Source organism: Felis catus, chromosome A2 (assembly GCF_018350175.1).
Source record: "Felis catus isolate Fca126 chromosome A2, F.catus_Fca126_mat1.0, whole genome shotgun sequence".
Lineage (NCBI taxonomy): Eukaryota > Metazoa > Chordata > Mammalia > Carnivora > Felidae > Felis > Felis catus.
Genome location: NC_058369.1, coordinates 152,671,374 through 152,689,485, shown reverse-complemented (window position 1 = coordinate 152,689,485; position 18,112 = coordinate 152,671,374). Strand labels below are relative to the sequence as shown.

The 18,112-nt window shown below is 40.6% G+C and overlaps 1 protein-coding gene across 9 annotated transcripts in view; it reads left to right on the top strand.

Annotated features, from left to right (window-relative positions):
• The window catches only part of DGKI (diacylglycerol kinase iota), a 439,032-nt gene that overhangs the window by 193,849 nt on the left and 227,071 nt on the right, over positions 1-18,112 (top strand). For all 9 annotated transcript variants that reach the window (XM_023250599.2, XM_023250596.2, XM_023250595.2 and 6 more), the window contains one exon: positions 2,766-2,831. In XM_023250599.2, the coding sequence (XP_023106367.2) occupies positions 2,766-2,831 (66 nt within the window). The remainder of the gene's footprint in view (positions 1-2,765; positions 2,832-18,112) is intronic.

Below are 18,112 nucleotides of genomic sequence, written 5' to 3'. Positions count from 1 at the left end.
TAAAGTAGTGCTTTTGTTTAAGTTACTTTATCTGTGTCTTAATTTGCAGCCTATTTTCTAGAAAAATGATATTAAAAATATTTCACAACTTTCTGAGTCATATGTTAATATTTAAATAAACAATTTAAAAATGTTCCTTTCTATTCCCTAAGTAGGTTAAACTACATGGTATTATAAATCTGTGTACCAAATGACACATGTTGCAACCATAAATGATTCATTAAGTCAGTCTTATAATTTCTAAATAATTGTTGATTCCTGGAAATTGTTGGTTTAATCTTTTGATTAGAGCTGTCACTAGCTAAATAACCCCATGAGTCAGCCATGATTTCATAGGCAATTGCATCAAATTCTTCCAACATTTCCCTCCTTAAATTGATAGTCATTAGGTGATGTATAATCTCCGTAAGTGGAAAATTTCTCTACCATCAATGATATTGTTCATTTTCCCACAGCTTTTGCTAAACTAACAGCAATTACGGTAAATTTTTCTCTCTTATAGTACTGATGTTTTTGTATATTCAGTGTTTCGACTACTGTCATTGAAATCATTTACTGAAGGAGCTTGATCCTGAGATTTCGGAGCGGAGGAAAGGCACAGCAACATGGTGGTTAAGAGCATAGGCTCCTTTGCCAGCCTGCCTGGGTTGGAATCCTTGTTCTCACCCTCACATCTGAAGTATCTGCTCAATCCCTTAGCTTTGTAATTTGTGAAAGGAGGGTGATCGTGATAATTCAGGTAAAAACCTCCGATAATGTGTTCAATGGTGTTGTGAATTGAGATAGGGTGTAGTTGGCAACTGGCCCAGTCCTCCCCAGCCCTATTCTTAGGCAGTGGGCTGGAGGGCCAGCAGGGTCCAGCAACTTCAGCCCCAGTGGGTACTTTGGGCACTGATAAATGGGCAGATTTCTGACTTGCTGCCGCTCTCCTGGAAGCCACAGCCAGCCATGGGACCCAGCATCGTTTGTATGATATTGAAGTTCATGCAGGCAACCACCACCAGTTGAGCACAGCCCAGGATTCTGGGTTTGCTCAGGCAACATGATTTGTTTTCAAAAGAGCGCTCATTGGAGGAGGATCCTGGAGACCTTTTATGTCAAAAACGAACATTTTAGTTGATTAATAGTAAGAGGGGGTAGAAGTGGCTTCCAGTGTTGAGGGGGTAGGGTGAGGTGCTGTGGCATTCGGGGAGGAGCCAGGAGGATGGTGGGGGAACTAAACTAATTTATCAACAAATATAGGAATATTTCAGTATTTTCACAACAAATGGGATTTTTTCTGGTACATACTGACTGGCATCTCTACTGATAGAAATTTTCATGAAAATTAAAATAATTATTACATTTAAAGTATCTAAAAAGTGCCAGGCACACAGTTAGTACTCAAGAATATTATTACTAGCTTCTTAGAACAATATGAGAATTGTGTCCTTGTGTTAATTAAATTGCCTCAGTGGGGAAAGCAAGACAAAAATTAGACTAATTAGTGGGACCGTTATGCTTCTTTATATCTTATTACATTCAAAACACCATTATTCCTCCAGGCTCTTTGTTTAAGCTTTAGCTTGAATTGATTTGACATTATGAAGAGAAACAGAGGTGGCGTTTTAGAACTGATAATGCTAATGTTTGTCAGAGGTAGTTTTGTCACTCTGGATTTCATGTGTTGATATAACATTTGTTTTTCCTAACACGGATCTATTTCCTGTATACCTGTATACTTAAAACAGTGCCTGCCAGATAGTAGACATCTAGTTAAGTATTTGCTGAATGACTGGATATATATTAGAGGGCCTTTCAAAGGGAAAATATGGGTTGTGGCCTCATGATGGACATGTTAATATAGGCTCAAGGGTGTTTTCTCAGAAAAGGACAGGAGGAAAAAAGAAGTATTTTAGGTGTATTGGTATAAGAGGGATGAGTTGTATGTAAGTTTATCGATACCATTGGGCCTGAAGACAACTTTCTCTCCTATGATATATCCTAACAGCAGTGGTAATGGGTCTCCTTGACTCCCTGCCCGAGGAGTGACTGTCTATTTGAGAGGAAAAGGGCTTTCATTGTTTCCTAGGGCCCAAGATAAGAATAGACCTTGAAAGCTGATCTTGTTTAGAGAACCCAAGGACAGTTGAAACACAATGTCATTGCAAAAACGTCACAATGGGCCCACATCTCTTGCCGTCTTCGGCATCTTTCTCCTTCATCTTTTCTTTGCCTTCACTTTTGCGAGTGAAAGATTCTCCTCCTCTGTGTCCTGAATGAGGAGATCTGTTTTTTTCTTTTTTTTTTTTTTTCTGAGAATTTAATTTCTTAAAGTTCTTCCTAGCGTGGATGTTTAATACAGTGCCTGCCTGGCATATATAAAGCATTCAGTACATATTTGTTTTTAAAAATAGATGGGGTTTCATCTTCCCTTCACCTTTCACTTCTCTGATGGCATTTCAGTCACCTCCCACATCTGCACAGCATTTTACTAGGAAGAAAGCGGAGGAAGAGCTTCACAATGTGGCCACGAGGAAGACGTGGAGGGAGGACACGATTCATGATTTCTACAAATACGGAAGATCCCTGGGCATGGGGGTAGCTTCGGGTTTTCCAAGTGGATTGATATTTATTGTCAAACAAGTCATACATGCACGTGTTTGGTATTGTGCTAATACGGGCTTAGGTTATAGTTTAAGGAAATCTATATGCTTAAACATTTAAAAAACTAATAATGGGCTTTGCAAATTTAAACGTACTCTTTTACTTTTGTTTTCCCACAGAACTTTGTGCGTCATCACTGGGTGCACAGGCGTCGGCAGGAGGGAAAATGTAAGCAGTGTGGTAAGGTAAGGGGCCCGGCACCCCATGGCCACAGTAGGAGGCTCCCCAGGCCTTTACAAACGCCCCAGGTAGATACATCCTGTCACCCGAATCCAGTGCTCAGTACATGTCTTCGTTTCTGAAAGGCTTTATATCTCCAGGTCCCTTTCCTTAGGAGGGGTTTTAGTCATTGTGGAACTCACTGCAAGAGTCAGGGGTCTTAATACCGGTAGTAGCACTTTTTACGACAGATGGATACACTTTTACAGTGAATTTCCTTGTCGATGGCTAAAAAAAAAAAAATAACACTTCCTATTTTGTGACAACCCCCTTCTGAGGACTGCTGGCCCATCACACTCCTTGCTCAGCAGCAGAAAATCAGTGGGTTGTTGAGCAGCACTATTTTTGTTGACACATTATTGTGTTGAACAGAACTCAACACAGGAAGGACGACACAGAGGCAAGAAATGTATTCCGGTTCCTGGAAAGAGATGGCTTCCTTATCTGTGGCTATTTATGTCTACTCTGTCTCTTGGTGTGACCTGTGAAAAGCCTCTTGGGGTGCAGGGCCGCTGGGAAAAGGAAGGTGGGGGTGGGTCCTAAGACCACATGCTGTGAAACTCCCTCGCTGCCACATGTTAGTGACCCCAGCAGATTTGGGTTATGGCTCTTTTCATTGTACAGAGATCTACTTTAGGAATAAAAGGACCCTCTGGGAAGGTTAAACTGGTGGTGAATCACACTACAAAGATTTTTTTTAGATGTTTCTCTATTTGTTTTGAGACGGAGTGAGAATGTGAGTGGTGGGGAGGGGAAGAGGGAGAGAGAGAGAATCCCAAGAAAGCTCCACACTGTCAGCAGAGAGCCCATCACCGGGCTGGAACTCAAGAATCATGAGATCATAACTTGAGCCAAAATCAAAAGTCGGACACTTAACAGACTGAGCCACCCAGGCGCCCCACAGATTAATCAGTAGTAAGCTGAACTCAGTAAAGAGAAGTTCTGCTTTGGTAAAGTAAGATAATTGGGGGGAATATTTTACTCATCAATTAATTCCTAATTTGTTTATTTATTCATATGACTTTTTTGGATCACATGCTGGGATGAACTGACCAGTATAGCACTTTTCACCATAGAGGGATACAAGGAAATATTGGCTATCTGAGGTAGGGATATTGACGGTGAGTGAGGCCTGGAAAAAGATTAATTTTGCTGTTTTGCCTGGTGCTGAAAGAGAATATCATCCTGTAGCCTCAGTTACCAAGTTTTCCTTTGGAAGGCTACATACCTTTGCTTCCAGGGTATGGCCTTCCATTGTAAGTGGATTATCTCCTCAGTTCACAGTGACTTGTAGCTGGTTCCTTTCTAGCTTGTAAAGAGGTGAGATGAAATAGGTTGAAAAGGGAAGGAGGTGAAAGGAAGAGGAGGAGGAGGAAGTAAAACGATTCTTATTCTTAGCCATTTTAAGTGGTTGGGAAGAAGCAGGTTAGTCCTCTGTTCTTTCATGACCTTCCTTCATTGGCTCCATCTACCCTACGCTTTCTGATGGTGTCTTGGGGCTTGTGGACTTTCTCTTGCTTAGTGGATTATAGACTATCTACAACTTTCCCATGAGAGAGAGAGAGAGAGAGAGAGAGAGAGAGAGAGAGAGGGAGATATGCAAGAAACTGGTAGACAGGCACAGCCAACTTTGAGTTAGAGATGTGAAAGGTAGGAAGGATCTGGACGATCAAGCTTTTTGCCTTGCAAGCATATCTTCACTGGACATTCTAGTAGCTGGTACTATCCCAATAACTTTCAGGCCATAGTAGAGTTGGAAGAATACATTAAAAGAAAATCAATAAACGTTATATTTTGTGACAGGTATTCCCTAGTGTCACATTATGCTCCATTTTCTGGTCTTAGGTTCTGTTGGCATGATCAACCAAATGGGGAAGACTGGACTCCCCGTACCCTGAATTGCTGTGGCCATGTCTCCTTCTCCGCTTCCGTTCTCAGGCGGCAGTCTTGGAGTGCTCGAAGCTCTCTGCACATGATAGCTATTAGCTGAGAAGTCAGTGATCCCAACTCTTCACACAATGTTCCCATAATAATGAACTACTATATCCAGTCCCTGTCTATAATCCAGCTACTCACAAATTCTCAGAGACTCAAGCACTGATGGGATGGGACGGGATGGTCTTCGACCTGTGTGTCTCTTGCTGGACAGTAAATAATCCTTTGGATACTGGCTTGTAGTCAGGTTTAGAGGAAAGTTAGTGGCTGTATTTCCATTTACAGATTAGGTGACTAGAAATCAATTTCAAACTCTGGTGCTATGCCTAATTTTCATCAGTAGGGATGTACAGTCTTACATATCCAGGGATTCTAAACCAACACACACATCCCCAATACACACATGTCCCTTATACATTATTCATAATTTATCCATTGGGATGGGGTGAAAGATAATCACTTCAATTAGCAAATTTTTTGTTTCATCTGGTAGTTTGTAAAAGTTTGGGGTTGTTAGGGAGTGTTTATAGTTAAAGAGTGTTTGTGGTTTTAGTTTCTAGTTTAAAAAATCAGAATAAAGTAAATATTTGGGCTGCCTTTCTCTTGAGCCTTGAATATGTGTTTGGCTGAGCGTGTGTGGCACTTAATGGATATCAGATGAGAGAGCTCATGGTTCAGTTGCTCCGTGCTTTAACATTTGCTGACTGGCTGCCATGTTTATGAACATTATATCATTTCACATTGTTTTAATTCATAGTCTCGTATTACATAAGAGTTAGGGTTCAGTCAGAAAAGAGATGGCACACTGAACCTTAAAATCATGTAATTTGATGAGTATTTAACAGAGAGAATATTCAAAAAGTGTGAGCAGAGTATAGAGAAACCACAAGGAATAGTGAAGAACTCAGCAGGGAGCCATGGTCAAGTCACGTCTGAAGAGGTGAGGAGATGGAGAGAACCCGTTCACACAAGCTGTAACCTTTAGTCACAAGACTTAGCCAGCTCAGGTAACCTACCAGCTGGGGGGAATAAATACCCCAACTCCACTCACCTTCAATATATCTCCAATGGCCAGATCCAATAGAAACCAGTAGAAACTGTTGAAGCAATCCATAAAAATGAACTCTTTACAATGAGACATGGGATAAAGAAAGATATTGGGTCTGGAGAGGCAGTGGGATTGATCTAGCACATACTGTTTAATGTAAAACTATATTCATTCAATGATGAAAAGAAAGATGCATACTTACTCTGCAAACCTATCTCTTACTGACCTTTACCGCATCTATACATTTTATTCAATCAAAGTTCGCTTAGTACTTGAAAAAATTGACAGGCAAAGAAAAAAATATACTCATGATTTTGGCTAATTGGACCTTTCATTTTTGAAGGAACCAAGCATCCAAACTGAGCAGTGTGGTAATTGTGAAAATCTGCTTGTAAATCATAATTTGAGACCTTATCTTTTGTTTCTTCATTTAGAAACATATAAAAGTTATAAAAATAAATGAGCTAACTTTTTGAAACTCGGAATTCTCAACTTTCAAACATCAAATATTGAAAGCAATTGTTAATACAATGATAGCTACTTAAATTTTGGTCTGCATTTTTGATACCTTCCAGTTTGCTAACCAACATGCAACATCATTACAGATTATTTGTCTGTAAATCATATATACTATTATGTATAATTTAAGTAAATTAAAGAGCATAACATTAATTAAATGGGAAAATGTCAAAACTACTTTCTTTTTTAATGTTTTTACTTATTTTTGAGACAGAGAAAGACAGAGCATGAGCAAGGGAGGGGCAGAGAGAGAGGGAGACCCAGAATCCGAAGCAGGCTCCAGGCTCTGAGCTATCAGCACAGAGCCCGACACGGGGCTCAAACTCACAGACTGTGAGATCATGACCTGAGCTGACGTCAGACGCTCAACTGACTGAGCCACCCAGGTGCCCCCAAAACTACTCTTTAATGAATATTGTTAAAAATGAATTTAAAATGAACTTATGGTACAATATTTGAGACATACACAACTAAAGGAAGTATATTTAATAGAATTTTTTTTTTATTGCAAAAAGGAGAAAATGGTTAAAACCATCCTATGGGGGTATGGTTGAGATAGTATATGAATAGTGAACGGCATTAGAGAAAAATAATGGAGATAAAATCAAAATAATGGAGAAAACTGACTTGGGATTATGGGAGATGTTCCCTTACCACCTTAAAGCACCATTCTCCACTCATCTGAAAATGTGTGTGCCCTGGGGTCAGCTATCAAGAGACACTGCAAGGTTAGGAACAAGGAATGGAAGTTCAAGAGTAAGGATATATTCACTGGTTAGGCAGTTTGTGTTTGCTATAACAGTGGGATCTTCTGCCCTTAACTTCAGGAGGATCAATGAGGAGGTGTAGAGTGGGTAATACAACCAGGGCAAAGAAATCAAGCCTCTCCATGGAGCCCCTGACAATGGAGCTGCTGGAAGCCTGGCTTTTCTTTTTGTCCTTGGCTGAGTATCAAGAAAAGAGACAAGGGCAGTCAGCATTCTGCTCTCTTCTTCTATGTGTTTGACTGTTTTTAGTTTCTCATATAAGTGGTATCGTATAGTATTTGTCTTTCTGTGTCTGGCTTATTTCACTGAGCATTAATGTCCTCCAGATTCATCCAGGAAGGGAAATGGGGAAGTATTAGTCAAAAGGAACAAAGTTTTAGTTATGCAGGACGAAATGAATCCTTGAGATCTGTACCACAGAGTCCCCGTTGGGAACAGCACAGTATTGTGGACTTAAAATTTTGCTAAAGGGTTAGATACTATGTTAAGGCTCTTATCACAAAATAATACCTACTAATGAGGGCAGGAGGAAACTTTTGAAGGTGATGGATATGTTTGTGGCATAGATTGTGGTGATGGTTTCATAAGTGTATACTTATCTCCAAACTCATCAAGTTCTACACATTAAATATGTACAGCTTTTTGTATGTCAATCATACCTCAATAAAGTGGTTTAAAAAAAAAGAAAGGGGACATGGGGGTGAGGGCTCAGAAGTAGTGCACTGCAGGCCCCAGTGGTTAAGTCACTCAGCATCTCATCTGTAGGGCCACTTTGCTACTGCCACTGTTCCCTAGTCTTTGGCATGGTCAGTGTCCTGGTAGTCGTAGCTAATGCAGTGCTTGGTCAGTCTGGTCCCTGTTGCTCTTTCTTCAGAAATGCCTTCACTATGAAGGCCCTAGGGTTGTGCAGAGGGAGGAGTTGAACTGCAGAAAGGATGCCCCAGTGGGTAATCTGGGTGCCAGATATATTCTTCTTGCCTGTATTGTTAAATGACAACTGTACCTCCACTTAACGATCGGGATCAATTACTCCTGCCAAAATTGTGACTCCTTCCTGTGCCTGCTACTCTCTTGACACAAAGATCTCAGCGTCAGTAGCTGCAGTGGTAGTTTAAGGTTTAAGGGCCTCCTATTATGTCCTGTGGTGGGGATGTTCCCCACATGGGATTCAGACCCTCAGAGCCCAGAGTTCTGGGGATGGGAAACATAAATTCCCCAAGCAGGCCAATGGGATGATGGTAGGCATGGCTGCTCCTAGTCTTACTCCTTGGGTTCTGCATCCCTATATTTTACCCTGGAAACAAAAGCACCACGAAATGATCCTGGATTTAGTGAGTACAATGAGACTGGAGGATGGTGCTCATAGGGTGTCCTCTGAAAGCTAGTGTCTGTTAACACCTTCAAAAGCCATTCCATCTCTCTTTTAGGCCTGCAGCTTCTGGATGCTGTGGGATGTGATGGCACCAGTGTATTTCATGGCTGTATGCTCACTCCTGCACCTCCACTGTTGGAAAATAGTTTCTCCAGTCTGACACAATGTTATGCAGGATCCAGTGTTGGTGGGTCACACACTCTGTAAGCCTTTATATGGTGGTGTCAGCCGAAGCCCAGTCAACAGCTGCTTGATGGCAAATTGATCCCACTGAATCCTTTCCACTGTGGAAGGGGCAGCAACTTATCTTGACTAGAATCAACATATGTTCTGGGTATGGGCTTACCATTCCCTTCTTCTGGGGTGACTGAAGCCCATCCCCTTTGAGGGATGGTGCCACATTGGATGCTCAGCCTTGGAATCTTTTGCTGGAAGGTTAGACATTCAGCAGGGGCAGTAGCCAGCTCAGTTTTAGAATCCTTTAATGTTGGATCCAAACAACATTCATCACTGGTATCATGGTGGTACATGGACAGAAGTCCATGGATGGCTCATGACAGTGTGCAGTCTGAGTTACTATGTCTGAGTTTTTAGTTCTTACAAACTGAGTGCTCTCTGGTGGGCATTAATATGTAATATAGGGATCCTCACTCCTTATACTTACTTTCATATGTGCATCCATATGCCTCTTCCCCACACCTCCCTGTTTGCTTCCAAGTCTTTGATCAACTAGCCAAGCCATTCACCATTGCCTGTAAGTCATTAGGTTTCATATATCAGGCTACCTATCTTTTCACACAAAGTGGGTCACCAGATGCTCTACCTGAAGTAATGTTGATTGGGAGGATTTCTTCCTATTTACATTTCTCTGGGCCATTCCGGAGTGGGCTGAGTAGGCTTTAGGGAAGCAGTAGTACATGTTTGCCCTGGACTCATATGCCAAGTTGACCCGTCTGTAAACCAATTTCAGCTTTTTCCTTTCTCTTTCAGATGATCATTAGGGACTTCCTTATTTCCATAGGTGTGAGTCAGATGAGAGGCTTGGCGGTGGGGGTGGGAGGGGGATGGGGGGGTAAGGGGGTACCCGGATGGCTCGGTTGAGCGTCGTACTCTTGGTTTTGGCTTAGGTCATGATCTCATGGTTCATGAGTTCGAGACCTGCTTTGGGCACTGTGCTGGCAGCCCGGGGCCTGCTTGGGATCCTCTCTCCCCCTGTCTCCCTGCCCCTCCCCTTCTCACTCACTCTCTCTCTCTCTCTCTCTCTCTCTCTCTCTCAAAATAAATAAATAAACTTAAAAAAAAAAGAGGCCTGGTTTGATGTATAAGAGATGATGTAGAGAGTCTGAGTTACCCACCCATATGTTGTACTTGTGCTCTTTCAAACCGCTCATGCTGGATCCCAGATGGTCCCAGTTAAATGTGATGATGGATGGCAGCTGGGTCCACCCAACCTTATGGCTTAGTGATCCGACAGGGCCCGGGTCACGACCTCCTGGTGATTTGTAGTCAGGCATTCTTCCAGCACAGCATAGGAGTAGAAGAGTGGTTTTTTGAGAGATATACGGTTCTCTTCTGCACAACCTTGTTTCATAATCCAATCTGTGTTGCGATTCTCCCGTTGGTGTTTGCCATAAACTCCAGAGGGCATCTCCTCTCCTGCCTAATATCTCTAGTAGCATGGGGTCTTCTTGGTTGTATGGCCCAACTGACAGGGCCTACTTTCTTTGCAGACTGCACCTGGTCCAGAGTTGTTTTCTGCTCTAGGCTCCATTCTAAGCTAGAAGCATTTAATGTCATCCAGTAAATGGATCAGGACAGTATTCCTCAGTGTAGAGTATGCTGCCTCCAGAACCCAAAGAGGCCTACTGAGTGCTGTGGTTCACTGCTAGTAGTCAAACTTGTGAAATGAAATCGTCTTTCCTTTAAATTGGATAGGATATTCTAGCATGCTCTTAACCACTAACCCTAGATGCTTCACTGATTTGTGGGATCTCTGATTTCTCATAGTGCTTATCTCCCCACCTTCTGTCTTATTTTAAAAAATTTAATGTTTATTTTTGAGACACACACACACACACACACACACACACAGTGTGAGCAGGGGAAGGGCAGAAACGCAGAGAGGGAGACACAGAATCGAAAGCAGGTTCCAGGCTCCAAGATGTCAGCACAGAGAACCTGACATGGGGCTCAACCTCATGAACCATGAGATCATGACCTGAGCTGAAGTCAGATGCTTAACCGACTAAGTCACCCAGGAGCCCCACCTACTGTCTTATTAAGCACCCTCTGGTGTACTTGCCATTTCTTGCTCATCCATTTTGACATAATGTGATCGATACAGTGAATCAAGTGGTGTTCTTCAGAATGTTCAAATGATTCAGGTCCCTTTGTACTACATTTGGATAGGATTCAGAGGGTTAAAAGCCCTGTTAACTCTACCAAGTGAATGTAAACAATTTTTGATTCCCTTTCCAGAAGGGATGGAAAAGAATTCATTTGTCACATTAGTGACTGCATGTCATACACTCAAGGCCAGAAGATGCCCAATTTGGTACAGTAGCTGCATTTAGATACACCGGGTTGAATTTCCGGTAGTCCAGAATTATTGTCCAATGTAACGTCTGGTTTTGTAGGAGCTCCACGCGTGAATTAAATGGAGATATTTTGGGGAACACCACCACTGCTTCTTGTAGTCTTTCAGGGTGGCATGTAAAGAGATAATAACTTTAAAAAATGTAAATACGATACCATTATTATAACTTAAAAATTAATCATTTAATATCACCTAATACCTATTACTTTTGAGAATGTGGCATTGGTTTTGATTTAGATATGACTGAGAGGATGGTGTGGGGTTTCATGTGGGTTTCCTCTCTGTGCTAGCTCTTACACAGCAGACTAGGAAGCCAATAAATGGAGTTCCTCCAAATATACAAGATATGTTCACTCCAATTACACAATTAGGGACCAGGGAAATTAACTCTGGTGGCTTTGTGGACCAGTAGACTCTCTGTGAGCCAGTCTTGGTCCAGGACTTCATTTTTTTTTTTAATTGGCCTTGTACATCCATACTCTAACAGGGCACCAAGATGTTGCTTCATACCCAGGTCATTGGGTACACGTACCAACTTGGACTCTAGTCCAGTAGTCTTTAGAATATTTGGACAGTTCTGCCCAGTGTACATCTTCCCAAATAAATGTCTATAGATCCTTTTAGTTAGAGGCTGGGGAAATGTTGCCATAGACCATTGCTAGGATGTTGCAGGATTTTTCTCCTGCGGACTTGCTCTCTCTAATCAGTGAGTTTTCCCTTTGAAAACTGGTGTGAGTCCAGAAATGAGGCAAAAGATTATGACTCATTATGGGAGTGTTTGTCCTCCCATCTCTTGATCCTCCATTCTTGATTTCTTTGGATTGTATTGGTTGAGTCATACCCATTTTATCTGATAATCCTTCTTGTCTCTAGAGAGGTCATGCTATATTAACCATTTGATAGCTCTCTGTAGGTCAAGCCCCTTGGCTGCAACTTCAGTGTTGGAGTAATTGTACCCACATTGCTTCAGTGGTTAAGTGCTGCCACATGGTCTCTATCATCTTGAGATTCCATAATTCCAGTTGCTGTCAGAGTACTCATTCTGTTAGCCATTTCCTACCCTTAGACGTAACCTCCAGAGAAGAGCTGCTCACCAATGATGGTGTCCTTCTTGCCAGTTTTTCATTGCTTTTTTGAGAGGAGTATCCTTTGCATCCTCTCGCAGAACAGAGTCAACTAATGGATTTTCTAGCTGTACCTAATATAGCAACTCTATTGTGCCTACTTCTGTGAGATTTTCATCACTTCCTCTATCACAGGGATTCTGGCATTTCCATTTCACTTAACACGAATCTTTCTTTATTCAAGTTTTCAGAATGCTGTCAAGTGTTAGTAGCACGATCTTCTGAGGTTCCTGATAATGTGTTAAATGCTCAATTGTAGAGGAACACTCCCACATTGAGAGACTCCTTTATCCAGCTTGAAGTCCTGCCCCTTTTATTCTGAACCTTCAGAATGCAGTCCCATACACATGTTCCCATTCCAGCTGGTACATACTGGTGAGGTCCTGCAGCTAGACCTTTTGAGATGAAATCTGTTCTTCCGTTGTGCCTATACACCTCCTTGGCTGGGCATGCTGGTGTGAAAAATAATTAGGCCATTTGTAGTACTACCAGGAAGAGTAATGTAACACTCTATGGTGTTTGAAAACTTAACCACAACAACAACAAAAACAATATCAGTCCATGTTAAGTGGAGTAGAAATGCCAGAATTGCTGTAATAGAAGAAAAAACAATCAAAATCTTACAGAAATAGTTGATATATGAGGCATAGCTGGAAAATCCATCAATTGACTGTTAAACCCTTAAAATGAAGTCAAGACTCTTTCTAGACAGCAGAATCCTTTCTTTCTCTAAGCATACAGCATATGGTAATAGTACTTTGACATACATTCATGAAACCGGGGTGGGGGAGGGCACAATTTGAGTAATTTTGGCAACTTTTATAAGTCTCTTTCTCAACTGTCTGCGAGCCATTATAGCAAAATAGCCCAAGTTTACACAAAAACAAAGCGTAGTTAGTTCTGCCGGCAGAAGACCATTTTCCTCTTTTAGTTAAGGGTAAAAGTATAACCACTTATTTCCTGGAATGTCATACTGTCAGCAGGATTGTAGATTATATGGCTTCTCTGAAAAGCTGCAGTGATTTGTATCGGTAACTGTAGTAACATCAGTCCCATCTTTAGGAAAAGTTGTTTTCAAATAAAACAACCTGTGTGGTGAATATTATCAGTGTTATAATTTTATTGGTAAGTGTATCAATTATGGGACAATCAGATGAAATTAATTTTCATGGATGATCATTACCATGATTAGCTGCTTGTATCATTAGGAAAGTACTTTCATGTAAGGAACTTGCCTCGTATTCTAGGACTAACGTAAAAACAATGGTTAACATTTTATATGCAGTTTTGGACATACTGAGTATAACACTAAGTACTTGTATAAAGTATTTTTGTCCTAGAATCAGGATAGTCGTAAAAATATGAGCTATAAATATCACATTTAAAAATAGTTACCATGTAAATCAATTCCCATTCTTGTAGAATTATTCTAATTATTCCTTACTTACAATATTCTGAGGTAAGCGGTCTGCTTCCATAAAGTCATCTGTCTCTGAAATGACTAAGTTCTGGAAATCAAGTCTTAAGCTCTTCGGACAGTCTGACAAGTTCATAGTAACTGTTAACTTTACTAAGAAGACTGCCCCAAATTTTGCTTCCCGTCTGCTCAGCATATTTAATTTATGATCTGTAGTTTATTTGTTTTAATGTTTATTTATTTAATTTGAGAGAGAGAGAGAAGGAGAGCGCACATGTGCACGAGCAGCAGAGGGACAGAGAGGGATGGTAGAGAGAACCCAAGCAAGCTTGGCACTCAGTGCAGAGCCCAACACAGGGTTTGATCTCATGACTGAGAGATCATGACCTGAGGTGAAATCAAGAGTCAAACGCTTAGTCGACTGAACCACCCAGGCACCCCTGATTTGTAGTTTATAGCAGGGGCCTTCAGTTAAATTGATGGAAAAAGCTGAAACTATGAGAATAATGAGACTGACTCTGATCCATGTGTTGTAATTCTAGCAATAGTAGGATGGAAGGACACAGAATGTTTTATTGAAAAATAATACAGTCAATCTGTGTGTAAGTCAGCGATTACCCTGGAGTGAGAGCATATTATGGACAATAAGGTCATTGATAAATTTTCAGAACCTTTAAATAATGCTGTTATAATAAGCCCGATAGACAAGAATTTAAGATTCTTCAAAGATAATTATAATAAAGTCACTGTAGATTCTTAATTTGCAGCACTGTCAGAAGTTATAAAGACATCGCTTGCTTTAACTCCATTTATAAAGACTTCACTTATTATAATTCAATTTAGATGACCACATGGGTTTACATTATGAAAATATTGAAGATTCATAAAAATTTTAGCTTAAGACTAGTAAAATCGGCATGGGAGATGTAGGAAGTTCAGGTGGATTAGATTTTCTATGAGTAAATAAACTATTGTTGCATAAGCCAGAATATTAGCGTTGCCCTTTATTCTGTATTTTTTTTTGTTTTCTTATTAGAGTACAGTTGACACAGGGTTATATTAGTTTCACGTATAACATAGTGATTGGACAAGTGTATCTGCTGTGCTCATCACAAGTGTGGCTACCATCTGTTACCATACAACACTATTACAAACCATTGCCTATATTCCCTATGCTGTACCTTTTATTCCTGTGACTGACTTATTTCCTAACTAGAAGCCTGTACCTTCACTCCCCTTGACCTATTTTGCACATCCACCCACACCTCTGTCCTTTTGCAACCACCACTTCTCTGTTTACCGGTCTGTTTCTGTTTTTCATTTGTTCATTTGTTTTGTTTTTTAGATTCCTCATGGAAGTGAAATTCTCTGTTTGACGTAGTTTGCTTAGCATAATACCCTGTAGTCTATCCATGTTATCTCAATGGCAACTTCTCATTCTTTTTTATGGCTGAGTAATATTCCATAGTGCACGTGCACACGTGTTCTCTATCCATTCATCCATCGATGGACACCTAGGTTACTTCCATATCTTGGCTATTATAAAGCTGCACTAACCATGAGGGTGCGTATATCAATGCTACCAAATTCTCACTGAGAAGAGCAAGGAAAAAGGCACATTGTAGAAGTAGCCTAACATCTGCTGATTCGCATTGTCAGGCAAGGGTACACACATCAGTGAAAGACTGGAATGAATAGTTCCTTGAGGGGGAAAATGTCAACAACATCTGTGCACTAGGAAAGGGATTGGTTTATGGTGGTTTTGTTAATTGAAAATTAAAGGTTGTTGTATGTAAGTGATGAATCACAGGAATCTACCCCTGAAACCAAGAGCACACTGTATACACTATATGTTAGCTAACTTGACAATAAATTATATTAAAAAAAAAAAAATTAAAGGTTGCACTCAGGAGAGGGCAGTATTCCTCTGTGAGTCTGTAGATAGTTAAAACAAGTGTCATTTTTTATTAGTCAGAAAGAAGTTTTTAGATCGGTCAGATTAGGTTGCTGTGGGTCCGTGCTGGGGTCAGTCTAAGGTCAAAGAAGTACCATTTTTTTAGTGGCTAAAAAGATGTTTTCAGTTAGGTTGGTGTGGGTCTACTCTGGAGTCACTCAAAGGTCTTAGTTATTTATCAGCTTCAGCTGGTGGTGCTCAACTGTCACAGTTGTTTGTGAGCCTAAGCTGGTTAAAAGCAGTTGCACTGAACCCACACCACCAGTTTGAGATCTTCAGCGAGGTACTGCCCTGATCGGAAATGTTCCCTTTTTTATTGTATTAAATCGCCATGGTATTCATATCTCGTTGGATAAGTTTACAACTTACAACTTTACAACAGTTTTATTTTATTTTATTTTTCTAGAAATAATGAACTTGCATCTAACTTCCGAACGTTTTAGATGTTAAATCTAGAAAGTGTAAAAGTATATCTATTTTTCAAAAATTCTAGAAAGTACTTGAGCAAAAACGCTTCAAGTTCTGTTTTGAGATAAATATTGACTTACTCTTATCATTCCCTTGGGTTTGCCTTTTGCAATACTTTGTGAATCTTGGACATGGGAGAGATACAGGGAGGCTTGGTTTGTTTTTGTTGTTTAAAAGTTTGGAGGCAAGGGAAGTATCAACAATTCTGTTGGATAAAATGAAGTCAAACAGGGACTCAGATGGTGGTCGGGAGTTTCCCTTACCCAAACCTCGGTTAAATACATAAACAGTAAAATAATTTCAGTTCATTTCAGATAAAGCCCTTTTTTTCCCCTGGTCTAAGCCAAGGCTGTGGAACTGACTGCCATTGGGTATATCCCCTAGATTGCAGAAGAAAAAGAGATAGCAAAGTTTTAGCTGCTCAGAATAAATGTTGTTTAAATTGTATTCCAAAGGTTTAATTCCATTAAAAAAATCAACCAAAAAGAGGTTCATGGCATTTATAATTCTGGAGCCCGTTAGATCTAAAGCATCTGGCCCTCCCATCCCCATTTTCCTTTGTGATAGTGATGAACAAAATAGTCCTTAAAAATCCTAGTCAGTTGAAATTCAGTAGGGGCATCTGTCAGTACCATAATATTAGATTTGGGCCAGCATTTTAAAATGGGTAATTAGGAATCTGGCTCTTTTTGCTGTGCTGAGATCCCGGCCAAAACCTCCCCATCACAGGTGGTCTGTGGGAACTTGGTGCATGAAGGCTCTGATGTGGTTCTATTTATGTCTCCATGTTAGACAATAACCCTGAAGCCGAAGCTGCTGTGACTGTGTCAGACTAGCATTCAAAACAAAGAACAGACCTCGTTTCCAAGGGACCCACTACAATTCTATATGAGCAGAGTGCCCAGAGCCCTAGTTGTTTGTTTCTGGTATCGTCCTGGCTGTTGGGACTACAGTGGATTGTGTCTGTTTCTCTCTGAAGCCAGAAGGCCAATATGCAGTAGAGGGCTGGGCTAATATGCGTACTCTGTACCATCAAATAGAGTATTACTAGTCCTTTTAGTCACTGGGGGACTTCATCAGCAAGGTGGTGGGAGAGGTTCCTGTTGATGGATCTTCGCAATAAAAATATTCTTTCATTTATACTTACTGTGTTATAAAGATCTTTCAGGTAAATTGCCTTATTTGATAAATAAAACTATTTTGTGGTATAGGAGAAGTTTGTATTTTTATTCTCATTTTCAGGTGAAGGGAGAAACTCGAAGTGTTGAGTGATTTGCCTGAGATCACCAGGCCAATAATTAGAAGAGCCAAGAACTATTCTTAGCTTTGCCGACTCTCCGTAAGCTTCTATTTGATATACCATCATCTGTTGTATGAATTGATAGAATAGTGGCTGGGTAATAGTGTTTAAGACTCTGTCCACTTATACATTTGGCACAGAACAGTCCGACTTCTAGTTGAGGCTACTGCTCTTATGTCACCAATTCTACCATACTGGTTTTCAGCCATGCAACATGTCGATGTCACAGATTTAAGAAATGAAAATTAGAACCCCAGTATGCTTCCCATGCCTATAGGAGTTGAGGAAGATTATGTAAGGGGCATATTTTCAGGTGGTTTGGGTTAGGTTTTTAAGGTCTGGATAGCATAAAATTCATAATTGGATCACGATGTGGTAGCAGTGACTTTCTTCTTCCATTAGAAAATATACCCTGCCTATGATTTTCAAAGAACTATGCTGGATTGTAGAGATCTGTCAAGAAATATTATAAGCGCTTCTCACAAAGAGCTCATAATTCCATTGGAGAGATAATTCATGTGCGTATAAAATAACCAGCAACTTAGGGCACTTCATCAATGCCAGGTGAGGGCCAGGTGGAAAGGCTTATAATCCAGGAGGAGCCATCACAGTGAATTCAGGTGATCTTAGAAGACTTGGAATTTTGTAGTGCAAGTAAAGTTCAGATACTGTATGTGAAATATTGGTAGGCATTCTAGATGGTGGCTTGAAGAGAACAGAGAAAAAAATGGGCAAAAACATGGAAAT